The sequence below is a fragment of the Pristiophorus japonicus genome, chromosome 8 (assembly GCF_044704955.1).
Source record: "Pristiophorus japonicus isolate sPriJap1 chromosome 8, sPriJap1.hap1, whole genome shotgun sequence".
Taxonomy (NCBI): Eukaryota; Metazoa; Chordata; class Chondrichthyes; family Pristiophoridae; genus Pristiophorus; species Pristiophorus japonicus.
The window spans coordinates 200,136,946-200,158,170 of record NC_091984.1 but is presented as its reverse complement, the minus strand read 5'-3'; the positions used below and the strand labels follow the sequence as shown (position 1 = coordinate 200,158,170).

Below are 21,225 nucleotides of genomic sequence, written 5' to 3'. Positions count from 1 at the left end.
CAGACTAAAAATAGTGTGTTCCATACATGGCGTCATTTAACATTCCAGGATAACAGAGTGCTTTACGATTGCCATTTTTAAGTTCAAAGTGGCTAAAAAGGGATTTTTTTTAATAAAAGAGACAGTTCGTTGGAAATCCCCAAAAGATGTAAAATGCAAATCTAAGTTGCATAAATGATAGAGATTAGACAGAAGTGGATTAATAATAAATACATATTAATACAAAATGGAGGATGTCATTTGAGCTGCTGTACAATAACTGGAGGATAGCAATTATTGTCAGTGCTAGATCTAGATCCAGCCATCCGTTGTAATTTTTCAAGCTTCAGTAAACTCGGATGATCTGGCAAAGTTTTGGGATGGTCTGATTAAGTACCAGCAATCCTGATGTGAAGCAGAACTGCTCATATGGTTTCATTAAAAAATACCTCAAGTCAACTGTTGAACTCATCCTTTGCAGATGCTCCAGATACAACGCTGCCATACAGCACAGCAGCTGGAGAAACCAAAACCAAAAGCAAGCACCGAGAAATTCACATGGTTATCATTTCTATTTCTATCAGCAGTGCACATAACTCTCCCCCACAGGAATATACTCAAGCCCAGGGAATTTCAGTGCAAGTTGACTTGAGCCAAGGCTTAGGGGCATCCTCGATGTGCACAAAATATAAAGTTGGAAATGAACCAGATAATAAATCACATTGCTCTGTGCTGATAAAACAATGGCAAACTTCCCACATGTCCAGTTATGACAACATAACCCATGAAGACATTGGCTTGCAGGGAGCAGTGGGAAGAATCCAAGCTCCCAGTGCTGTGAACCTGTCTGACTTGGGTATCGGACTGGCAACCAGTTGGTGTTTAGACCACGACGACGGAGGTAGCACCCTCACTGGATAGACAGCGGTTGCCAGGATCGCCACACCACAACACACCAAAAAGGGTCAGTGGATTGCAAGCATCCTCTGGACACACACCATACTCCAGTAAATGCAGGTTCCTCCAGTTGGAGGTACAGACTTCCAGTAGCAACAGCTCCCTGGTAATCCAATCATGGAAGGCATACAATCCTGAATGCACCAGTCTGTGGTTTAATACCCATCCTCCAGGTAACACAGCTGTCAGATAAAGCCTTCGAGTTACCTCATCAACTATACGGCAGATCATCATCATCATAGGCAGTCCCTCAGAATTGAGGATGACTTGCTTCCACTCTAAAAGTGAGTTCTCAGGTGACTGAGTAGTCCAATGCAGGACCTACAGTCTCTGTCACAGGTGGGGCAGACAGTTGTTGAAGGAAAGGGTGGTCAGGGAGCCTGGGTTGAAGCACACTCCTTCTGCTGTCTACGTTTGGTTACTGCTTGTTCTCAGCGATGGGATTCGAGGTGCTCAGCGCTCTCCCGGATGCCCTTCCTCCACTTTGGGCGATCTTGTGCCAGGGATTTCCAGGTGCCAGTGGGGATGTTGCACTTTATCAAGGAGGCTTTGAGAGCGTCCTTGAAGCATTTCCTCTGCCCACCTGGAGCTCACTTGCTGTGTTGAAGCACCGCGTAGAGCGCTTGCTTTGAGAATCTCGTGTCGGGCATGTGGCCTGCCCAACGGAGCTGATCGAGTGTGGTCAGTGCTTCGATGCTGGGGACGTTGGCCTGAGCGAGAACACGGACGTTGGTGCGTATGTTCTACCAATGGATTTGCAGGATCTTGGAGGCAGCGCCGGTGGTAATTTCACAGCCCTTTGAGGTGTCTGCTGTATATGGTCCACGTCTCTGAGCCATATAGGGGGGTGGGTATCACTACTGCCCTGTAGACCATGAGCTTGGTGCTGGATTTTAGGTACTGGTCTTCAAACACTCTCTTCCTCAGGCGACCGAAGGCTGCGCTGGCGCACTGAAGGCGACGTTGGACCTAGTCATCAATGTCTGCTCTTGCTGACAGTAGGCTCCCGAGGTATGGAAAATGGTCCACGTTGTCCAAGGCCTCATTGTGGATTTTGATAATTGGGGGGCAGTGCTGCATTGCAGGATCAGGTTGGTAGAGGACCTTTGTCTTACGGATGTTTAGCGTACGGCCTATGCTCTCGAACACCTTGGTGAAGGTGTTGATGATGGTTTGTGTTATATATGTGGAATTGTATTTACTCTGTACAGCCACCAGAGGGCTCATTCCCCGGAGTCCCAAGGGATCCCATAATCCCTTGGGAGCACAGGTATTTAAAAAGGCTTCACAGGTTGGAGAGGCACTCTGGAGACCTGCAATAAAAGATTACGGTCACACTTTACTTTGAACAGAGTGTTCAATCTGATTCTTTCTCCATACACAACAACTGGCGACGAGGTAAAGTTAGCGAACCCAAAGATGCAGAGAACAGTGGGCATCCTGGAGAAATTTTCAGAGGGAAATGATTGGGAAACTTTTGTGGAGCGACTCGACCAATACGTCGTGGCCAACGAGCTAGATGGGGAAGAGAGAGCTGCCAAACGTAGAGCGATCCTCCTCATGGGCTGTGGGGCACCAAGGTATGGCCTCATGAAGAATCTGCTCACCCCAGCGAAACCCACGGAGAAATCGTACGATGATTTGTGCACATTGGTCCCAGAGTATTTGAACCCGAAGGAAAGCGTTCTGATGGCGAGGTACCGGTTCTACACCTACAAAAGATCTGAAGGCCAGGAAGTGGCAAGTTATGTCGCCGAGCTGAGACGCCTTGCAGGACATTGCGAATTTGAAGGACATTTGGAGCACATGCTCAGAGACTTTTTTGTACTTGGCATTGGCCACGAAACCATACTTCGCAAGCTTTTGACTGTAGAGACCCCAACCTTGAGTAAGGCCATTGCAATAGCCCAGGCGTTCATTGCCACCAGTGACAATACGAAACAAATCTCTCAGCACACAAGTGCTACTACAAGTACTGTGAACAAAGTGATGTTGTTTTCGAATCGCAATGTACAAGGCAGGTCACACAAAAAGGATGACCCCAGTATTGATGAAGGACCAGCTATATTTGTCCAAGTCAGGATTGTGTCTGCCTTTGAGGGGAACTCAGAGGTGAAGGTATTCCCGTAACACTGCTGCACGTACCCTTATCAGAGGCCATGGTAGGAGGTGGTGGCGTCAAAGTAACCTTGGTGAGGCATTACATCCCAGTCGATTATACATATTGCAGCCAAAGTGCACTGGTAATAGGAGTGGATATTAAGCCGAATGGCAAGGTCACCGATCACACAAACTGTTCTGTCCTGGATGGTGTCAAGCTTAGAGTGTTGCTATGGTGACACCCAACCAGGTGAGTGGTGAGCATTCCAACACACTCCTGACATGAGCCTTATTCCTGACTGATGAATCGGGAGCAGCTTCAATACAAAAGGACCAAAGCCATTCTCTTCAAAATAATGTTGCCACTGCAATGTCACACATGTTCTTTCCAACTCTCGCTGAGTATCAATAAAGAACCAGTTGAGTGTGAACAATCATCACTATTCTACATCTGACAGGTTCCATTTCAGGCTGAGGCATTGTTATTGTGACAAAGAAAAACATACAAGGTTGAAGAGCTATCAAAAGGGTGTTAAAAGCCATCGGTGAACTACAAGTTTTTCATTGAAAGCTTGAACCATGAGGGACGGGAAAAAATAACAAAAGCATCACTAAGTTCAGAGATCCCATGAGTAGAGACGCAGCAAGGAGCATCTGACTCGAAGACTGCACAGACTTTTCATTTACCTTGAAAACAGTATACAGCTAAGAACCTCTTCTGGATTCCCAGCAATAGTTTTCTATCACCGGTACCAGGACACAAAAAATTGAGTGCCCGCCAGTTGTGCATTCTCTGTACTACAAACAAACGGAAGATTACAATCACTGGTGGCAACACTGCCCATCAAACTACTGAGCCAAATATTAGACAATTTACAAAAAGGCTCCTTAAATCCTGTAAACTATAATCTGTGCAAAACTTGGAAAAGAAAGTCAAGAGGTGTAGATGAGACTCGGTCAAGTCTGTAATGCTGTTAATTTATAACCCTCATCAGAATGCATTATTTGGCTGGCTTCCAATTAGACATGAGCCAGAGCTATGCACCCAAACAAGATCAGAACATACAATATGAATGTCACCATTTTCTCTCCCCTACTCATATTCGTAACATAATTTTATCAATCAAGTAGTGAAGCATGTACATGTGGTTAACTCCTTGTCTGACTCACCATGAGGAATGTTCTCATCGCCGAGAGCATGCAGAAATCAAGCGCAGGCAGCGGAAGGAGCATGCGGCAAACCAGTCCCACCCACCCTTTCCCTCAATGACTGTCTGTCCCACCTATGACAGTGACTGTAATTCTCGTATTGGACTGTTCAGCCACCCAAGAACTCATTTTTAGCGTGGAAGCAAGTCTTTCTCGATTCCGAGGGACTGCCTATGATGATGATGATAGGAATGTACAGGAAAGGTTCCTTTCAAAAGGCAGTTTGCCTTCCCATTCTCAAACCCACCCATCTTCATCATCAAGGGAAGCCCAAATGCAAATCTGCATGCAAGTTATGACAAAGACAGGAACCTGTGCCTCCCATCTGAAAGCTCAGTACTACAATAGTGTAGCAAGAGTACCTAGCCACTCCATAAACCTCATTTTTAAATAATGTATTATTTGGTTAAAACATAAGCTGATGATCTCTTTTTAAAAAAAAAAAGTATTCTAACTCTCCTGAAAATCAATCCAGTTGACAAGGTATTAGTGTTTGCTTTTTCAGATTTTCTTTGCCTCGCACCCCAAAAGAAAAGAATCATTCCAGTTGGCAGGGCAGACAGGCAATCCTCGTGCTAAGACACCTCGTGATTTCCACTTAATGCCTCTCTGTTACTGTGCAGCTCAGATTGTGAACTCATTGGGGGTGGGGGGGGGGGGGGGAGAAACTAGGTCATCAACCCGTGTCAATCACTTTGCTATGTATAACAGAATGCCAAATAGTATTAGTATTCTGCCCATAAACATCTTTACCAATGTACTTGACGATGAGGATGTTACTTCAAGGATGAAACACATTTCAGATATGAACTGCATTACATAATTGTGCCTGGTTATAAATGCACTGTCGAATGGAAATATGACACCAATTCCCTGAAATCTCACCTGTGATTGAGCCCAACAGGATATTGCTCTTGATGTGCTTGTAGACATAATCATAAGTTAGAGGTTTGAGAGGGGACCCAGTTGACAGAATGGTGTGTAATGTTTGTAGACTGTGTGTTTCACCTAAAAACAGAAAACTTGTCTTAAATCTCAATTTCAGATGGAACATTCACACTGAAATATAACATTCACAAATTTCATACATTTATATAACTTTTGTTACCATTCAAGCATTAGATTTTTTAAAAAATAGTTTCACACGTTTACCCATTAAATTCTTAACTCTTGAGCAATTTTGTTTTGTTTTTAAAACTAATTTCTTCCACATCAGTTTGCTAAAAAGTAACTATTTTGTCTCATTAGAATGACAATCTTAAATGACGTTATTTTATTTACAACATCTATAGCTTCAGAATTGAGATCTGTTTGCAATTACGCTATCTGAAAAAAGGTTCATTAAGTAATTTATAATGCTTTAGAGGCAGGAATTGTAGTAATTATTGAATATTAAGTTCTGATAATGCATTATAAGAAACATGGCATGTTACAAATAGATCCATTCAGCTGCATTGCCATCAGTTGAATATATTTCATGATGAGACCTTTATATACAAATACTTTTGTCAGGAAAACAAATAAAATCACGACAGCATAATAGCGCTGAATAGAACATTTTAACCATTCTATATTCATAGTTGGGCATGGCGAGTTTGGCCCAATTTTTCAAAAGCAACACTAATTGCACACGTTCACTTTGATCACAATGTTACATTGATTATTTCTCATCTACATGTTGCCCCTTTGCGACATCATCCAAAAACACAGCATCAGTTTTCACATGTACACTGATGATACCGAGCTCTACATCACTACCACTTCTCTCAACTCCTCTACAGTGTCTAAATTCTCAGAATGCTTCTCCGACATCCAGTTCTGGATGGGCAGAAATTTTCTCCAATTGAATATTGGGAAGACTAAAGCCATTGTTTTTGGTCCCCGCCACAAACTCCACTCCCTAGCCATTGACTCCATCCCTCTCCCCAACTTCTGTCTAAGGCTGAACCAGACTGCTCGCAACCTTGGTGTCATATTTGACCCTGAAATGGGCTTTCAACCACATAGCCGCAGCATAACTAAGACCGCCTATTTCCACCTCCGTAACATCAATTGTCTTCGTCCTTGCCTCAGCTCATCTGCTGCTGAACCCCTCATCAATGCCTGCGTTACCTCTAGACTTGACTATTCCAACGCACTTCTGGCTGGCCTCCCACTATTTAAAAAAGGAGGCAGACAAAAAGCAGGAAACTAAAGACCAGTTAGCCTAACATTTGTGGTTGGGAAAATGTTGGAGTCCATTATTAAAGAAGCAGTAGCAGGACATTTGGAAAAGCAAAATTCAGTCAGGCAGAGTCAGCATGGATTTATGAAGGGGAAGTCATGTTTGACAAATTTGCTGGAATTCTTTGAGGATGTAACGAACAGGGTGGATAAAGGGGAACCAGTGGATGTGGTGTATTTGGACTTCCAGAAGGCATTTGACAAGGTGCCACATAAAAGGTTACTGCACAACATAAAAGTTCATGGGGTTGGGGGATAATATATTAGCATGGATAGAGGATTGGCTAACCATCAAAAAACAGAGTCGGGATAAATGGTTCATTCTCTGGTTGGCAACCAGTAACTAGTGGGATGCCGCAGGGATCAGTGCTGGGACCCCAACTATTTACAATCTATATTAATGACTTGGAAGAAGGGACTGAGTGTAACGTAGCCAAGTTTGCTGACGATACAAAGATGGGAGGAAAAGCAATGTGTGAGGAGGACACAACAATCTGCAAAAGGACATAGACAGGCTAAGTGAGTGGGCAAAAATTTGGCAGATGGAGTATAATGTTGGAAAGTGTGAGGTCATGCACTTTGGCAGAAAAAAAAATCGAAGAGCAAGTTATTATTTAAATGGAGAAATATTGCAAAGTGCTGCAGGACATTGGGACCTGGGGGGTACTTGTGTGCATGAAACACAAAAGGATAGTATGCAGGAACAGCAAGTGATCAGGAAGGCCAATGGTATCTTGGCCTTTATTGCAAAGGGGATGGAGTATAAAAGCAGGGAAGTCTTGCTACAGTTATACAGGGTATTGGTGAGGCCACACCTGGAATACTGCGTGCAGTTTTGGTTTCCATATTTACGAAAGGATATACTTGCTTTGGAGGCAGTTCAGAGAAGGTTCATTAGGTTGATTCCGGAGATGAGGGGGTTGACTTATGAGGAAAGGTTGAGTAGGTTGGGCCTCTACTCACTGGAATTTAGAAGAATGAGAGGTGATCTTATCAAAACGTACAAGATTATGAGGTGGCTTGACAAGGTGGATGCAGAGAGGATGATTCCACTGATGGGGGAGACTAGAACTAGAGGGCATGATCGTAGAATAAGGGGCTGCCCATTTAAAACAGAGACGAGGATAAATTTCTTCTCTGAGGGTTGTAAATTTGTGGAATTCGCTGCCTCAGAGAGCTGTGGAAGCTGGGACATTGAATAAATGTAAGAAAGAAATAGACAGTTTCTTAAACGATAAGGGGATAAGGGGTTATGGGGAACGGGCAGAGAAGTGGAGCCAAGTCCATGATCAGATCAGCCATGATCTTATTGAATGGCGGAGCAGGCTTGAGGGGCCGTATGGCCTACTTCTGTTCTTATTCTACCCTATGTAATCTAGAGGTGATCCAAAACTCAGCTGCCTGTGTCCTAACTCGCACCAAGTCCCGCTCACCCATCACCATTGCACTCGCTGACCTACATTGGCTTCCAAGTTAAGCAACGCCTCGATTTCAAAATTCTCATGCTTATTTTCAAACCCCTCAATGATCTCGCCTCTCCCAATCCCTAATCTCGTCCAGCCGCCCCCCCGAGTTGTCTGCAATCCTCTAATATTGCCCTCCTGAGCATCCCTGATAATATTCGCTCAACCATTGGCGCCCGTGCCTTCTGTTGCCTAGGCCCCAAGCTCTGGAACTTGTTGTCTAAACCTCTCCGCCTCTCTACCTCTTTTTCCTCCTTCAAGACACTCCTTAAAACATACCTCTTTGACCAAGCTTTTGGTCACCTGCGCTAATTTCTACTTATGCAGCTTGGTGCCAAATTTTTTATCTCACAATACTCCTGTGAAGCGCCTTGGGACCCTTCACTGTGTTAAAGCGCTATATAAATACAAGTTGCTGTTGATTAGTTGCACGGATCTTTTATTAAGAATTAATCAAAATGGTTTTGACTTATGAAAAAAGCATCAGCCTTGTTTGAACCTAATGGCCTTTACTCGTTGGTAAAATTTCTCCTTCAAAGTTGAAGTACAGGAAGCTTTTCTGCCAATTCTCTGGAATCTAACAAATCAAAACCTAACTACTGATCCTTGAAAGCAAACATTTTAAAAAAAGGCTCTAAAATCTTGTAAGTACTCACACAAAAAAGCACTCTTTGATTTCAACAGAAACTCAAGAATCTGTTGTGAAGTATTAGCTAAAAGGCTAGTATAGCACTAATGATAGGACTGCAGTTATTCAACAAGGAAAAAATTATAACTTTCACCAAAGGGATAATAATCCTTTGCAAGTAAATTTTCCAAAGGTTCAAATAGTGGCACATGACAGACTGTGAATCCATTTGAAATTACATTTAAGCTATTGATATGGCAGTTCTTGTCAAAAGAACCCACAGCTGATCTGAAATGCACTGCCTGAAAGGGCGGTGGAAGCAGATTCAATAGTAACTTTCAAAAGGAAATTGGATTAATACTTGAAGGAAAAATATGTCCACAGCTATTGTGAAAGAGCACTCGAGTAGGACTCATTGGATAGCTCTACCAAAGAGCTGGCATAGACACGATGGGACAAAAAGCATCCTTCTGAGCTTTATGATGATTCTACAACATCAATTTCAAATAAAATATTAATTTAATGTAACAAAGTTGCAATGTTCATTAAAAAAAACCTGTAAGAATCCATAACCAGTGTCCTAAAACAAAATTAAAGATATTTTCTTAGAGATACCTGGTTTCAGATCTTTTTCTTCTAGAACAGCCAGCCATTTTGCACCGGTCCCAAGTATAGTAATTCTGAGGAAGGGGAGGAGAGAAGGAAAGACAATGAAAGTTAATTTATAATTTGCTTTCTTTTGTTGTGAGCTTTGGGCTGCAGTTTTTATTTTGGCATTTTTTTTTGTACTCATCAAAATGGGATATGTTAGTGCTGTAGAATGATGACACTTTGGATCCCAACCTCAGCAATCAAGTACAGGTCAGATGCAATTAAAGTTCCTCTCCTTTAGTCCAAGGGATCTTGATTCCAGTAGCCATACAATATACATTGAGCCACCATCACATTTTCTTTTTCCCCCACAACAGCCACGGCTTGTGGCCTACCTAATTGAGTTGCCACTTTACTACGAATCCATGCTGTGGATTCCTACTTGCTAAAACTCAATTTGTATTAGGACCCTCAGTAGAGAGTGCATTAGAGAAGACTTTCATCACAAATTCAGATCCTCACAGGTGAAAGAATAATGTGCTAACTAACCCACTGCCATATAATTCTAACAATGATATTTAACAATTATTCAAAGTGGTATAACAAGGGGCAAAAACAAATATTTTACATTTCGAACTATTGCCAGTTCTGACGAAGGGTCATCGATCTGAAACATCAACTCTGTTTCTCCCTTCACAGATGCTACCTGACCCGCTGAGATTTCTAGCATTTTCTGTTTTTATATTAGTGTTTACTATAATTGCAGTGATCACCGTCAACTACGGAAACAAAACTAGTAACGTATAAAAGCCAAGCAGCTGAAACTATGGAAGTCACTGTGGAAAAGTAAGCAAGTTCTTTTGATTGGTCGAAATAGGAACAATGTTAATGTAAGGAAAATCAATAAGTTATATCTGTGATCTCTTGAACCTTGCATAAAATTAATTTATTAATCTAAAGCATCTATAAACTTTTTACTGCATTCCATTAAAAGTGCACATTCTAGAAAGATATACTTGTGGACGAGGTGATAAATTCCATCCTCTAATCAATAGGGTCTCATCTCACCTCTTTCAATCTGAGATGGTAGATAATTTTTGTTTTGTCGGTAGAGAATGTGCACTTTCATGAACTGAGCTGAAGCACCAACTACTTTAAGAATTTCACATTTTCTCCCAAAGATTTACCCAGGTGCATATTAATAACATTTTAATCAACTTATTTATAATGTAAATTGGTAGAAGATTTTTTTTTTTTTTTTTAAATGCCTTCAGTCGTGCAACAATGTGAACGGGATGTTTAGTCAAACTGTTCTATACAGGCTGAAAGCTGGTAATGCAATGCATCAATCATTTCAAATGGCAGAAGATAAAACTGCTGTGTATGACTCAGAGTAAATAGTTGCTTGTCCAACTACATTAGAAGAATGCAAATATAATTGCAGAAGACACGAAAATGGACATTCAGAACTAATTGAGGAAAGAGGTGCATCATCAGCTATTACATATTTCTCTACACATTTTGTGAACCTTTGTTAAATTCTGATCAACATAGCATTTGTGTCAGATATTAGATAGGTCATTCGTTCACAACGAGGCCAAAATAAATGCACAAATAAGAATCAGTGACCTGATTTAGTCTTGATACTCTACAAAGAGAGACAGTTACAGAATTGTCTATTTTTAGCTAGATGCACGGCAGGATAAAGCCCCAGCAAATAAAATGTGTGCATCCATGGCTATGCTATTTACAGATGACAACACAGATGGTGAACTTGCAATTTGACTGCCTCAGACAATGTCCAATGCCTGCACCATTTAAAGTAAAAGAATATGGCAAATTAATGCAATGTGCTTAATAAAGAACAGGTATGGCTGGTACAACTAATGCAACGACGAGCAGAAGGAGAGTTAAAGTTTCAAGCGCCGACTTGAATTCATAGAATTACTAAAATGCATTCAGGAGAACATTTTTAGCCAGTATGTAGCAAGCCCAACAAGCAAGGGGCGGTTCTGGACTTAATTTCAGGGAACGAAGCTGGGCAGGTGGAAGGGGCATCAGTGGGAGAGCATTTTGGTGCTAGTGATCATAATTCAATTAGATTCAGCGTAGTTGTGGAAAAAGACAAAGATAGATCGGGAGTAAAAGTCCGCAATTGGGAAAGGCCAATTTTATTAAGTTGAGATGTGATTTAGCAAAAGTAGACTGGAAACCACTACTTGAAGGTAAATCAGTGTCAGAGCAGTGGGAGGCATTCGAGGAGGAGACAGTGAGGGTCCACAAAGAAAAAGGATGAGACTAACAAATCTAGAGCCCCCTGGATGTCAAGGGGCATATCGGGTAGGATAAGGCAAAAAATGGAAGCTATGTCAGATACCGAGAGTTAAATACTGCAGAAAGTCTACAGAAGTATAGAAAGTGCAGGAGTGACATTTAAAATAGGAAATTAAGAAAGCAAAGAGAGGGCATGAAAAAATATTGGCAAGTAAAATAAAGGAAAACACAAGATGTTTTATAAATACATGAAGAGCAAGAGGATAATTAAAGAAAGAGCAGGGTCTATTAGAGACCAAAAAGGTAATCTGTGTGTGGAGGCGGAAGATGTGGGTATGGTTCTTAATGAATACTTTGCGCCTGTCTTCACAAAAGAGAGGGACGATGAAGACATTGTAATTAAGGCGAGGGAGCATGAAATATTAGATGAGATAAGCAGTGAGAGAGGAAGTATTAATGGGTTTAGCATCTTTGAAAATAGATAAATCGTCGGGCCCGGATGAAATGTATCACAGGCTGGTAAGAGAAGCACAGGAGGAAATTGTGGAGGCTCCGATCATCATTTTACAATCCTCTCTGGCTACAGGTGTCGTGCCGGAGAACTGCTAATGTTGTAGCATGGTTCAAAAAGGGAGAAAGGATAGACCGAGTAATTACGGGTCAGTCAGCCTAACCTTGTTGGTGGACAAATTGTTGAAAAAAAATTCTGAGGGACAATATTAATCGTCATTTGGAAAGGCACAGATTAATCAAGGACAGACAGCATGGATTTGTTAAGGGAAGGTCGTGTCTGACTAACATGATTGAATTTTTCAAGGAGATAACAAGAGGGTTGATGAGTAGTGTGTTTGTTGTAGTCCAGATGGATTTTAGCAAGGCTTTTGACAAAGTCCCACGTGGCAGACTGGTCAGAAAATGGCTCAATGGCAGGAAACACTGGGTAATGGTCGAGGGATGTTTGTGTGACTGGAAAGCAGTTTCCAGTGGGGTTCCGCAGGGCTCAGTACTAGGTCTCTTGTTTTTTGTGGTATATATCAATTATTTAGACTTCAATGTAGAGCATGATTAATAAGTTTGGAGATGATACAAAAATTGGCCATGTGGTTGACAGTGAGGAAGAAAGCTGTAGACTGCAGGAAGATATCAATGGACTGGTCAGGTGGGCAGAAAAGTGGCAAATGGAATTTAATCTGGAGAAGTGTGAGGTAATGCATTTGGAGAGCCCTAACAACACAAAGGAATACACAATAAATGATAGGATACTGAGAAGTGCAGAGGATCCGAGGGACCTTGGAGTGCATGTCCACAGATCCCTGAAGGTAGCAGGACAGGTAGATAAGGTGGTTAAGGCAGCATATGGGATACTTTCCTTTATTAGCTGCTGCATAGAACATAAAAGCAAGAAGGTTACAGCTAGAGTACTGTGTACAGTTCTGATCACCACATTACAGGAAAGATGTGATTGCACTAGAGAGGGTACAGAGGAGATTTACAAGGATGTTGCCAGGAGCGGAGAATTTTAGCTATGAGGAAAGATTGGATCGGCTGGGGTTGTTTTCTTTGGAACAGAGGAGGCTGAGGGGAGACTTGATTGAGGTGTATAACATTATGAGGGGCCTAGATTAAGTGGATAGGAAGGATCTATTTCCCTTAGCAGAGAGGTCAATAACCAGGGGGCATAGATTTAAAGTAATTGGTAGAAGAATTAGAGGGGAGTTGGGGAGAACCTTTTTCACCCAGAGGGTAGTGGGGGTCTGAAACTCTCTGCCTGAAAGGGTGGTAGAGGCAGAAATGCTTACCACATTTAAAAAGTACTTGGAATTTGCAGAGCTACCGGCCAAGAGCTGGAAAGTGGAATTAGGCTGGATAGCTCTTTATCAGCCTGCATGGACACGATGGGTTGAATGGCCTCATTCTGTGCCGTAAATTTCGATGATTCTATGATTGATTGATACTGCTCTTACCTCAGTCAGTAGGCTGTGGGTTCAAACCACATTTCTGGAATTTAAGCAAATAATCTTGGCTGATACTTCAGTACAGTGCTGAATGAAAGTTGTATTTAATTTTTATCCTTTACCATTTTTGAAGTTGACTACATGGCAAGATTCACCAATTGGAGGTTGATATCTGGTATTTAGCAGTAACGGGGAGAGTAAATGGGGTTTGTTTGCACTTGGGGCAGTCATGTGCTTGGGTAGCAGAGCACATCAAGGGTTGGGTTCCTATTTCTTTAAGTCCAGATGCCTGCATCAAAAATATCAAAGCAGTTTAGCCATTGTGTGCAGGTGGACAGTCAATATTGGCAACTCAGCAGTGTGGGGTAGGAAAGGGAGAATCTACATGAGATATAACCCAAGGTGCTGAAGGAAACGGAGAACATTTATGGTGGGCTGCCTAATGTCTTGGAGGAAACAATGGACACTGAGAAGGTTCCTCAGGTCAGGAGGAAGCAAACTAAGTAATTAAATTGACCAAAAGGCAAGAAATCTGACTCAGGAAACTATAGGTTTATTAACTATCATTATGTAAAAAAATGGAATGTATTCTACAAGGTAAGCCAGAGGAATACCTGTCCAGCAATAAGTTAATAAGAAACAAAGAAGCATCTAGAAAGGGCAAATCATGCCTGGAAAACCTCCTGGACTTCAATAGGATATAAATAAAAGATTTTGGTTTATTTAGGATTTCAAGTAGCTTTTTGAAAAGTTCCACACAAAAGACTTCTAATTAAACTAAAGCTGCAAGGTAGTACAAGGAGACCTGGGGGGGAGGGGGGGGGGAATTCAGGCACACCTCAGTTGGGGCGGTGTCCCAGGCGGAGCGTCAAATTTTGCACCAGCAAACTCCTCAGCTGGGACCAGAATTTGGAGCGGGGAGCTAAGGAAGGCATTGCACGCCTCTTTTAGGGCACTCGGCCGGCTGAGCAAGGGAAATTCCCGAGCTAAAGAGCTGGCCTCGGAGCACCATGACAGAGGCCTGGGAGCAAAAAAAACCTGAAAAAAATCCACCAAAAACATTCCCAATACATAGCTCTTGCCACCAAAACATAAATCGCAAAAAGAACATTTTATCAATTATACTTACCCGAGGTCAGCTTTACTTACCTCACTGAGCCCGCTACAGTTTGGAACGCCTGCTTTCCCAGGCGTTCCCACCAGGGCGCGCTATGGAGCACCAAGGGTCAGGTGGCAACCAAAAATCGAGCCAGTGTCGCAACCAGAGCTGTTACACACCGGCTCGCCCCCTCTAGGCATTAATATCCATCGATACCGGCACCGAATGTCCTGGCGGGGTGCTGCAAGCTGGCTGCCCGGGCCCAAGTGTTTTCTGCCACCAATGCCACCCCTCCAGGGCGCTAAGAGGGGCGGCGGAAGACCGAATTTCCACCCCCGAGCATTTGTGAAAGAGGCTATGGAGAAAGTGATGAGCAGAGTTCCATGGTGATTAGTGCTGTGTGGTTTCTAATCTACATTAACGACCTGCAGGCTCGTCAGATTTTCTAAGCACACTAAAATTACTGCATCCCATTATCCAGAGATAAGCAAAGCCATGCATTAAGATACCAAGGTTACTTGAGTAACAGAGTGTAGCAGATCTCTTGCTACTGACAGGAATGGAAAACATAATTAGCAGTCTTCCACCTTTTCCAATTCCAACTGACCTACTGTTTCTATGACAAACGCCCATTAGTGGTGTTAAAGTCAGTCACAGTTCAAACCTGAAGAGTGGCACAACTTGAAGATGATTCCTTATATATTACAGGTGCAAGAAAGCAGTTGTTACGTACTTGTGATTACTTCATAGATCAGAAAATTTCCCAGACCACCACCAATCAACCAATGCCTAAAAGGCAGATGATCGAGCCATTTATTTCATTGCTGTTTTGGGATCTTGGGTGCGTAAATTGACTGCTGCTTCTCCTATATTACAACAGTGACTACACATGAAAAGTACTTAATGACTATAAAGCACTTTGGGATTGTCCGAGGTCATGCAAGTTCTTTCATTATGTCCAGTCCTCTCCCGTGCAGTGATCTTGGAATCACCACCCCTTTATGAGTTTTCAAATTTGCTTCTGTGACCCACCATCCATTAGGACCAGCTTCCAACTGGGCTAATTAGGAAAGTTATGGAAAAAGCTGCCTCAGGCTTTTATTAACTCACATTCTTATCCAAGTGGTTGAAATCTCTTCACGCGGAGATTTTAAAACTTCTCATCAGCATAATTTGACTCACTAAAAACGATACTCTACTCAAAACCATTTCAAGCTTTACACATTGCAAAAGGTGAGACCAAAGGTTTCTTGCAACAAAATGTATTTTATGCTGCTAACACATGAAATAAGAATAGGCATCAGTGGCAGCCTGCTTCCGGTCGCACATTGACACCATTTTGTCACAGCCGTTTGTTCCAAGAATTCCAGGTACCTTTTAAAATTAACTCTGCAATAAAACCCAGAAAAATTCAGCAGGGGTCATGCAAAATTGACCGACTATCTAGTGATGTGCCCCAGCTTTTTGCAGCACATACACTTTTTAATCTTCCACACTTGTGTATCGGAGAAACAGGTTATTTTCCCATAGCATTTGTATCTTATAGATATGGATGGTGAGGAATGGTTTTCTGATTTGGCCATTTTAAAAAGCATCCCGATGCCTGGAAAAAGCTGTCAATTCTTTCAACACTAAAATTCTCAGCTAAAACATGGAATGAACTTGCCCTCTACTGATCAAATCTTGACAGTAACTTGAAACCTGGAAGAAACTAAAGATTGATACAATGAGAATCAGATACTCTACCCCAGTGTTAGTGTCATTTCGTTCCAAAATAGCTTTCATTGCTTTCTTTTAAGAAACATTTCAAAGTATTGGGAGGAACCCAATCATTATCCCTTTATGCTTCCCTTATCATTGGCAAACATAATATCAAGAATCCACTGCAGAAAGGGGAAAAAAGACACAGATGGAAAGGGATAAGAAACCACCTTCTCCACCCATACAAACTATCTGACCCCACCAAAAGTATTATGCTCCAGTCAGATCTGTAACTTTGAAACATTCGGTTCAAGCCTATGGAATTTTTTCAGCTACGAAAAGCTCACCTCCTGCAGGCTAAAGATCAATCTGCCTCACGATAGTACAGTACAAGTCACTTTTAAAAAGCTATGGTGAAATGTCAAAAGGCAAGTGTTAAGGTTTCCCCTCAAGCAAAAGGTTATTTTCAAACCTGCAGATAAATGGATGTGACAATATTTAAGCATGTGAAATTTCTGCAGTTTTCAGCTAACTACTGAACCATCATAATTTCCCTATTTACCAAGTGTGTCACCTCCTGACTCCCCCAAAGCCTTTCCACCATCTAAAAGGCCCAAGTCAGGAATGTAATGGAATACTCTCCACTTGCCTGAATGACTGCAGTTCTAACACTCAAGAAGCTCGACACCATCCAGAACAAAGGGGGAAGGGGTGGGGGGTGGGGGGGGGGGGAAGATGGTAAGATCCCAGCTCTGAATTCAGACAAAGAAAAATTCATTATTTCCGCCATTGATTTCTTCGTTCCCTCTTTCATTTTTTATTTTCTGTCGACGGATATCTTCGCCTGCTTGATTGGCACCCCATCCACTATGTGGCTGACTAAGAAGTTAAGGATAGCATTAGATTGAAAGAAGCAGCTTATAATGTTGCGAAGAATAGTAGTAAGCCTGAAGATTGGGAGAGTTTCAGAAACCAGCAAAGGATGACCAAAAAATTGATAGAGAGAAAAAAAATAGACCATGAGAGAAAACTAGCAAAAAATATAAACACAGATTGTGAGAGCTTCTACAACTATGTAAAAAGGAAGTTGGTCCCTTAGAGGCTGAGGCAAGAGAAATTATTATAGGGAATAAGGAAATGTCAGAAATGTTAAATATTTTGTATCCATCTTCACAGTAGAATAGACAAAAAAATGATAGGGAACCAAGAATCTAATGAGGTTGCGGAACTTAATGTAATAATAATAAAAAATACTAGAGGAATTAATGGGCCGAAAAGCCAACAAATCCCCTGGACTGGATGGCCTACATCCTAGGGTTTTAAAAGAAGTGGCTGCAGAGATAATGGATGGATTGGTTTTGATCTTTCAAAATTCCCTAAATTCTAGAACAGCGGATTGGAAGCTAGCAAATGTTACACCCCTATTCAAGCGAGGAGGGAGAGAGAAAACAGGTCACCACAGACGAGTTAGTCTGACATCAGTTGTCAGAAAAATGCTGGAACCCATTGTTAAGGAAGTGATATCAGGGCACTTAGAAAATCATAATATGATTAGGCAAAGTCAACATGGTTTTATGAAAGGGAAATCGTATTTGACAAATTTATGAGAGATTTTTGAGGATGTAACTAGCAGGGTAGATAAAGGGGAACCAGTGGATGTAGTATATTTGGATTTCCAAAAGGCATTCGATAAGGTGCCAAATAAAAGGTTACTGCACAAGATAAGAGCTCACAGGGTTGGGGTAATATATTAGCATGGATAGAGGATTGTCTAACGAACAGAAAACAGAATGTCGGGATAAATGGGTCATTTTCCGGTTAGCAAACAGTAATTAGTGGGGAGCCACAGGGATAGGTGCTGGGGCCTCAGCTATTTACAATCTATATTGATGACTTAGATGAAGGGACCGAGTGTAATGTATCCAATTTTGTTGACGATACAAAGCTAGGTGAGACAGTAAGATGTGAGAAGAACACAAAGTGTCTGCAAAGGGATATAAATAGACTAAGTGAGTGGGCAGTTGGGTGGCAGATGGAGTATAATGTAGGGAAACGTGAGGTTATTCACTTTGATAGGAAGAATAGAAACACAGAATATTTTTTAAATGGTGAGAAACTTTTAAATGTTGATGTTCAGAGAGATTTGGGTGTCCTCATGCAAGAAACACAGAATACTAGCACACAGGTACAACTAATAAGGAAGTCAAATGGCATGTTGTCCTTTATTGCAAGGGGGTTGGAGTACAAGAGTAAGGAAGTCTTGCTACAATTGTACTGGGGCCTTGGCGAGACCACACCTGGAGTACTGTGCACAGTTTTGGTCTCCTTACCTAAGGAAGGATATACTTGCTTTGGAGGTTCACTAGATTGATTCCTGGGATGAGAGGGCCATCTTATGATGAGAGATTGTGTAGAATGGACCTATATTCTCTGGAGTTTGGAAGAATGCCAGATGATCTCATTGAAAATACAAGATTCTGAAGGGAATTGCCAGGGTAGATGCTGAGAAGTTGTTTTCCCGAGCTGGAGTGTATAGAACTAGGGGACACTGTCTCAGAATAAGGGGAAAGCAATTTAAGACAAAGAGGAGGAGGAATTTCTTCACTCAGTGGGTTGTGAATCTTTGGAATTCTCTGCCCCAAAGGGTTGTGGGTGCCACCTAGAAGGGCAAGGGCAGCAGGCGCATGGGAGCACCTGCAAGTTCAATTCCAAGTTACACACCATTCTGACTTGGAAATATATCGCTGTTCTTTCATCATCACTGGGTCAAAACCCTGGAACTCCCTCCCTAACAGCACTGTGGGAGTACCTTCACCACCATCACAACTTGCATTTATATAGCACCTTTAACATAGGGAATTGTCTCAAGGCACTTCATAGGAGTATTATGAGGTGTATTACATCGAGCCCCATACGTAGAAATTAGCACAGGTGACCAAAAGCTTGGTCAAAGAAGTATGTTTTGAGGAGCATCTTGAAGGAGGAAAGAGAGGCGGAGAGGTTTAGGCAGCGAGTTCCAGAACTTGAGGCCTAGGCAACAGAAGGCATGGCCACCAATGGTGGAGCGATTATAATCAGGGATGCTCAAGAGGGCAGAATTAGAGGAGTACAGCCATCTCGGGGGGGGGGGGGGGGGGGGGGGCGGAGTTTGGGGCTGGAGCAGATTACAGAGATAGGGAGGGGAGAGACCACAGAGGGATTTGAATATAAGGATGAGAATTTTGAAATCGAGGCATTGCTTAACCGGAAGTCAATGTAGGTCAGCGAACACAGGGGTGATAGGTGAGCGGGACTTGGTGCAAGTTAGGACATGGGCAGCCGTGTTTTGGATCATCTCTAGTTTACGTAGGGTAGAATGGGAGAGGCTAGCCAGGAGTAAGTTGGAATAGTCAAGTCTAGAGGTAACAAAGGCATGGTTGAGGGCTTCAGCAGCAGATGAGGTGAGGCAAGGGCAGAGACAGGCGATGTTAGAGGTGGAAATAGGTGGTCTTAGTTATGTTGTCGATATGTAGTCGAAAGCTCATTTCAGGGTCAAATATGACACAAAGGTTGTGAACTGTCTGGTTCTGCCTCAGAGAGAAGTTGGGGAGAGGGATGGAGTCAGTGTCTAGGAAATGGAGTTTGTGGCAGGGCCTAAAAACAATGGCTTCGGTCTTCCAAATAATTAATTGGAGACAATTTCTGCTCATCCTGACAATTTAGAAACCGTGGAGGGGTCAAGAGAAGTGGTAGTGAGGTAGAGCTGGGTGTCATCAGCGTAGATGTGGAAACTGATGCTGTCGCCAAGGGGCAACATGTAGATGAGAAATAGGAGGGGGCTAAGGATAGATTCTTGGGGGACACAAGAACTGCAGCAGTTCAAAGGTGGTTGCTCACCACCACTTTCTCAAGGGCAATTAGGGATGGGCAATAAATGTTGAGTTTGCCAGCGACACCCACATCCCAGAACGAATTAAAAAAAATACCAACCACTTTGATTAGTCTATACAGGAACTGTGAGAAGATAACTAAAACAATGCGGCTTTATGACTTGATCAGCAAGCTTTTATTGATAGAATTACCTACATAATAATTTGCTATTTTGCTCCACTTGCATGATCTCATAAGTGTTTGAATCCACAAATGAAAAGAAAAAAATATGCCTTGTAGCTTTATTATACATGCTAAACTCTTACTTTCCATGAGGCTACAATATATAGATAAAGTTATGTATTTTATTGCATCGCAGCCCAAGTACAGCCACATCATATAATCCCTGGGTAGAATGGTAGATAACCATCTCAAATGTTTGTTATTACACAACTACTGATGTACCATCAATCTTTTAACTGAAGACAGGTCATTAACTGCATTTAAGTGCAAAACAGAATTGGAGTTGTATTGGGCCCAAGTTTCCCCAGGGGTTGCTCCTTTTTTTTTTTGGGGGGGGGGGGGGGGGGGGGGGAGTATCTTAAAAATCGCAATTCTGCCAATTTAATTTTCTCCAGTGTAAGTGAGTAAGTTAGTGTTTTTTTGAAGTTTAGTTTTTTTTTTCCCAAAAGGGGGCGTTACCAGCCACTTGCACCCGTTTTGGCCACTTAAGCAAGTTTATAGTTAAAAGTTACTCCAAACTAACTTAAGCCAGCGTATGTGGCCACTTGTGTCCGCACAGAAAAACCTTGTGGTGAGCTAAAAAATCAGTGCAGGCAGCCAGATTTGGGGGTGGGGGGTGGGGAAGGTGGAAGGGAAGTGAGAGGACCTTGCAAAGCACTAAACACCTTCACAACAACATTAAAGAAGCATAAGTACATTTAAAGCACCAAGCACTAAACAAAGCACAAAAATAAGCATTCAATAACAAATAAAAAATACAAGGAAGCTGAGAGGACCTGCACCTAGCACCAAGACTTACAAAGCACTAAACAACTAGATTAAAAATGGATTGGTAAACTAGCAAATGCATTAAAGCAAGTCCTGTAAATAAGAGTTTCAGCCAAACTATTTTACAGAATTCCTTTTGAAAGCAGAAGAGTAAACTTGAATGTAAATCATACAAGAATTTAGGAC

The 21,225-nt window shown here is 42.1% G+C and overlaps 1 protein-coding gene across 1 annotated transcript in view; it reads right to left on the bottom strand.

Annotated features, from left to right (window-relative positions):
- Positions 1-21,225, bottom strand: part of aacs (acetoacetyl-CoA synthetase) — a 101,229-nt gene that overhangs the window by 26,352 nt on the left and 53,652 nt on the right. Inside the window, exons 7-8 of the mRNA XM_070888329.1 lie at positions 9,175-9,239; positions 5,131-5,253 (exon numbers count right to left, since the gene is read on the bottom strand). Of these exons, the coding sequence (XP_070744430.1) occupies positions 5,131-5,253; positions 9,175-9,239 (188 nt within the window). The remainder of the gene's footprint in view (positions 1-5,130; positions 5,254-9,174; positions 9,240-21,225) is intronic.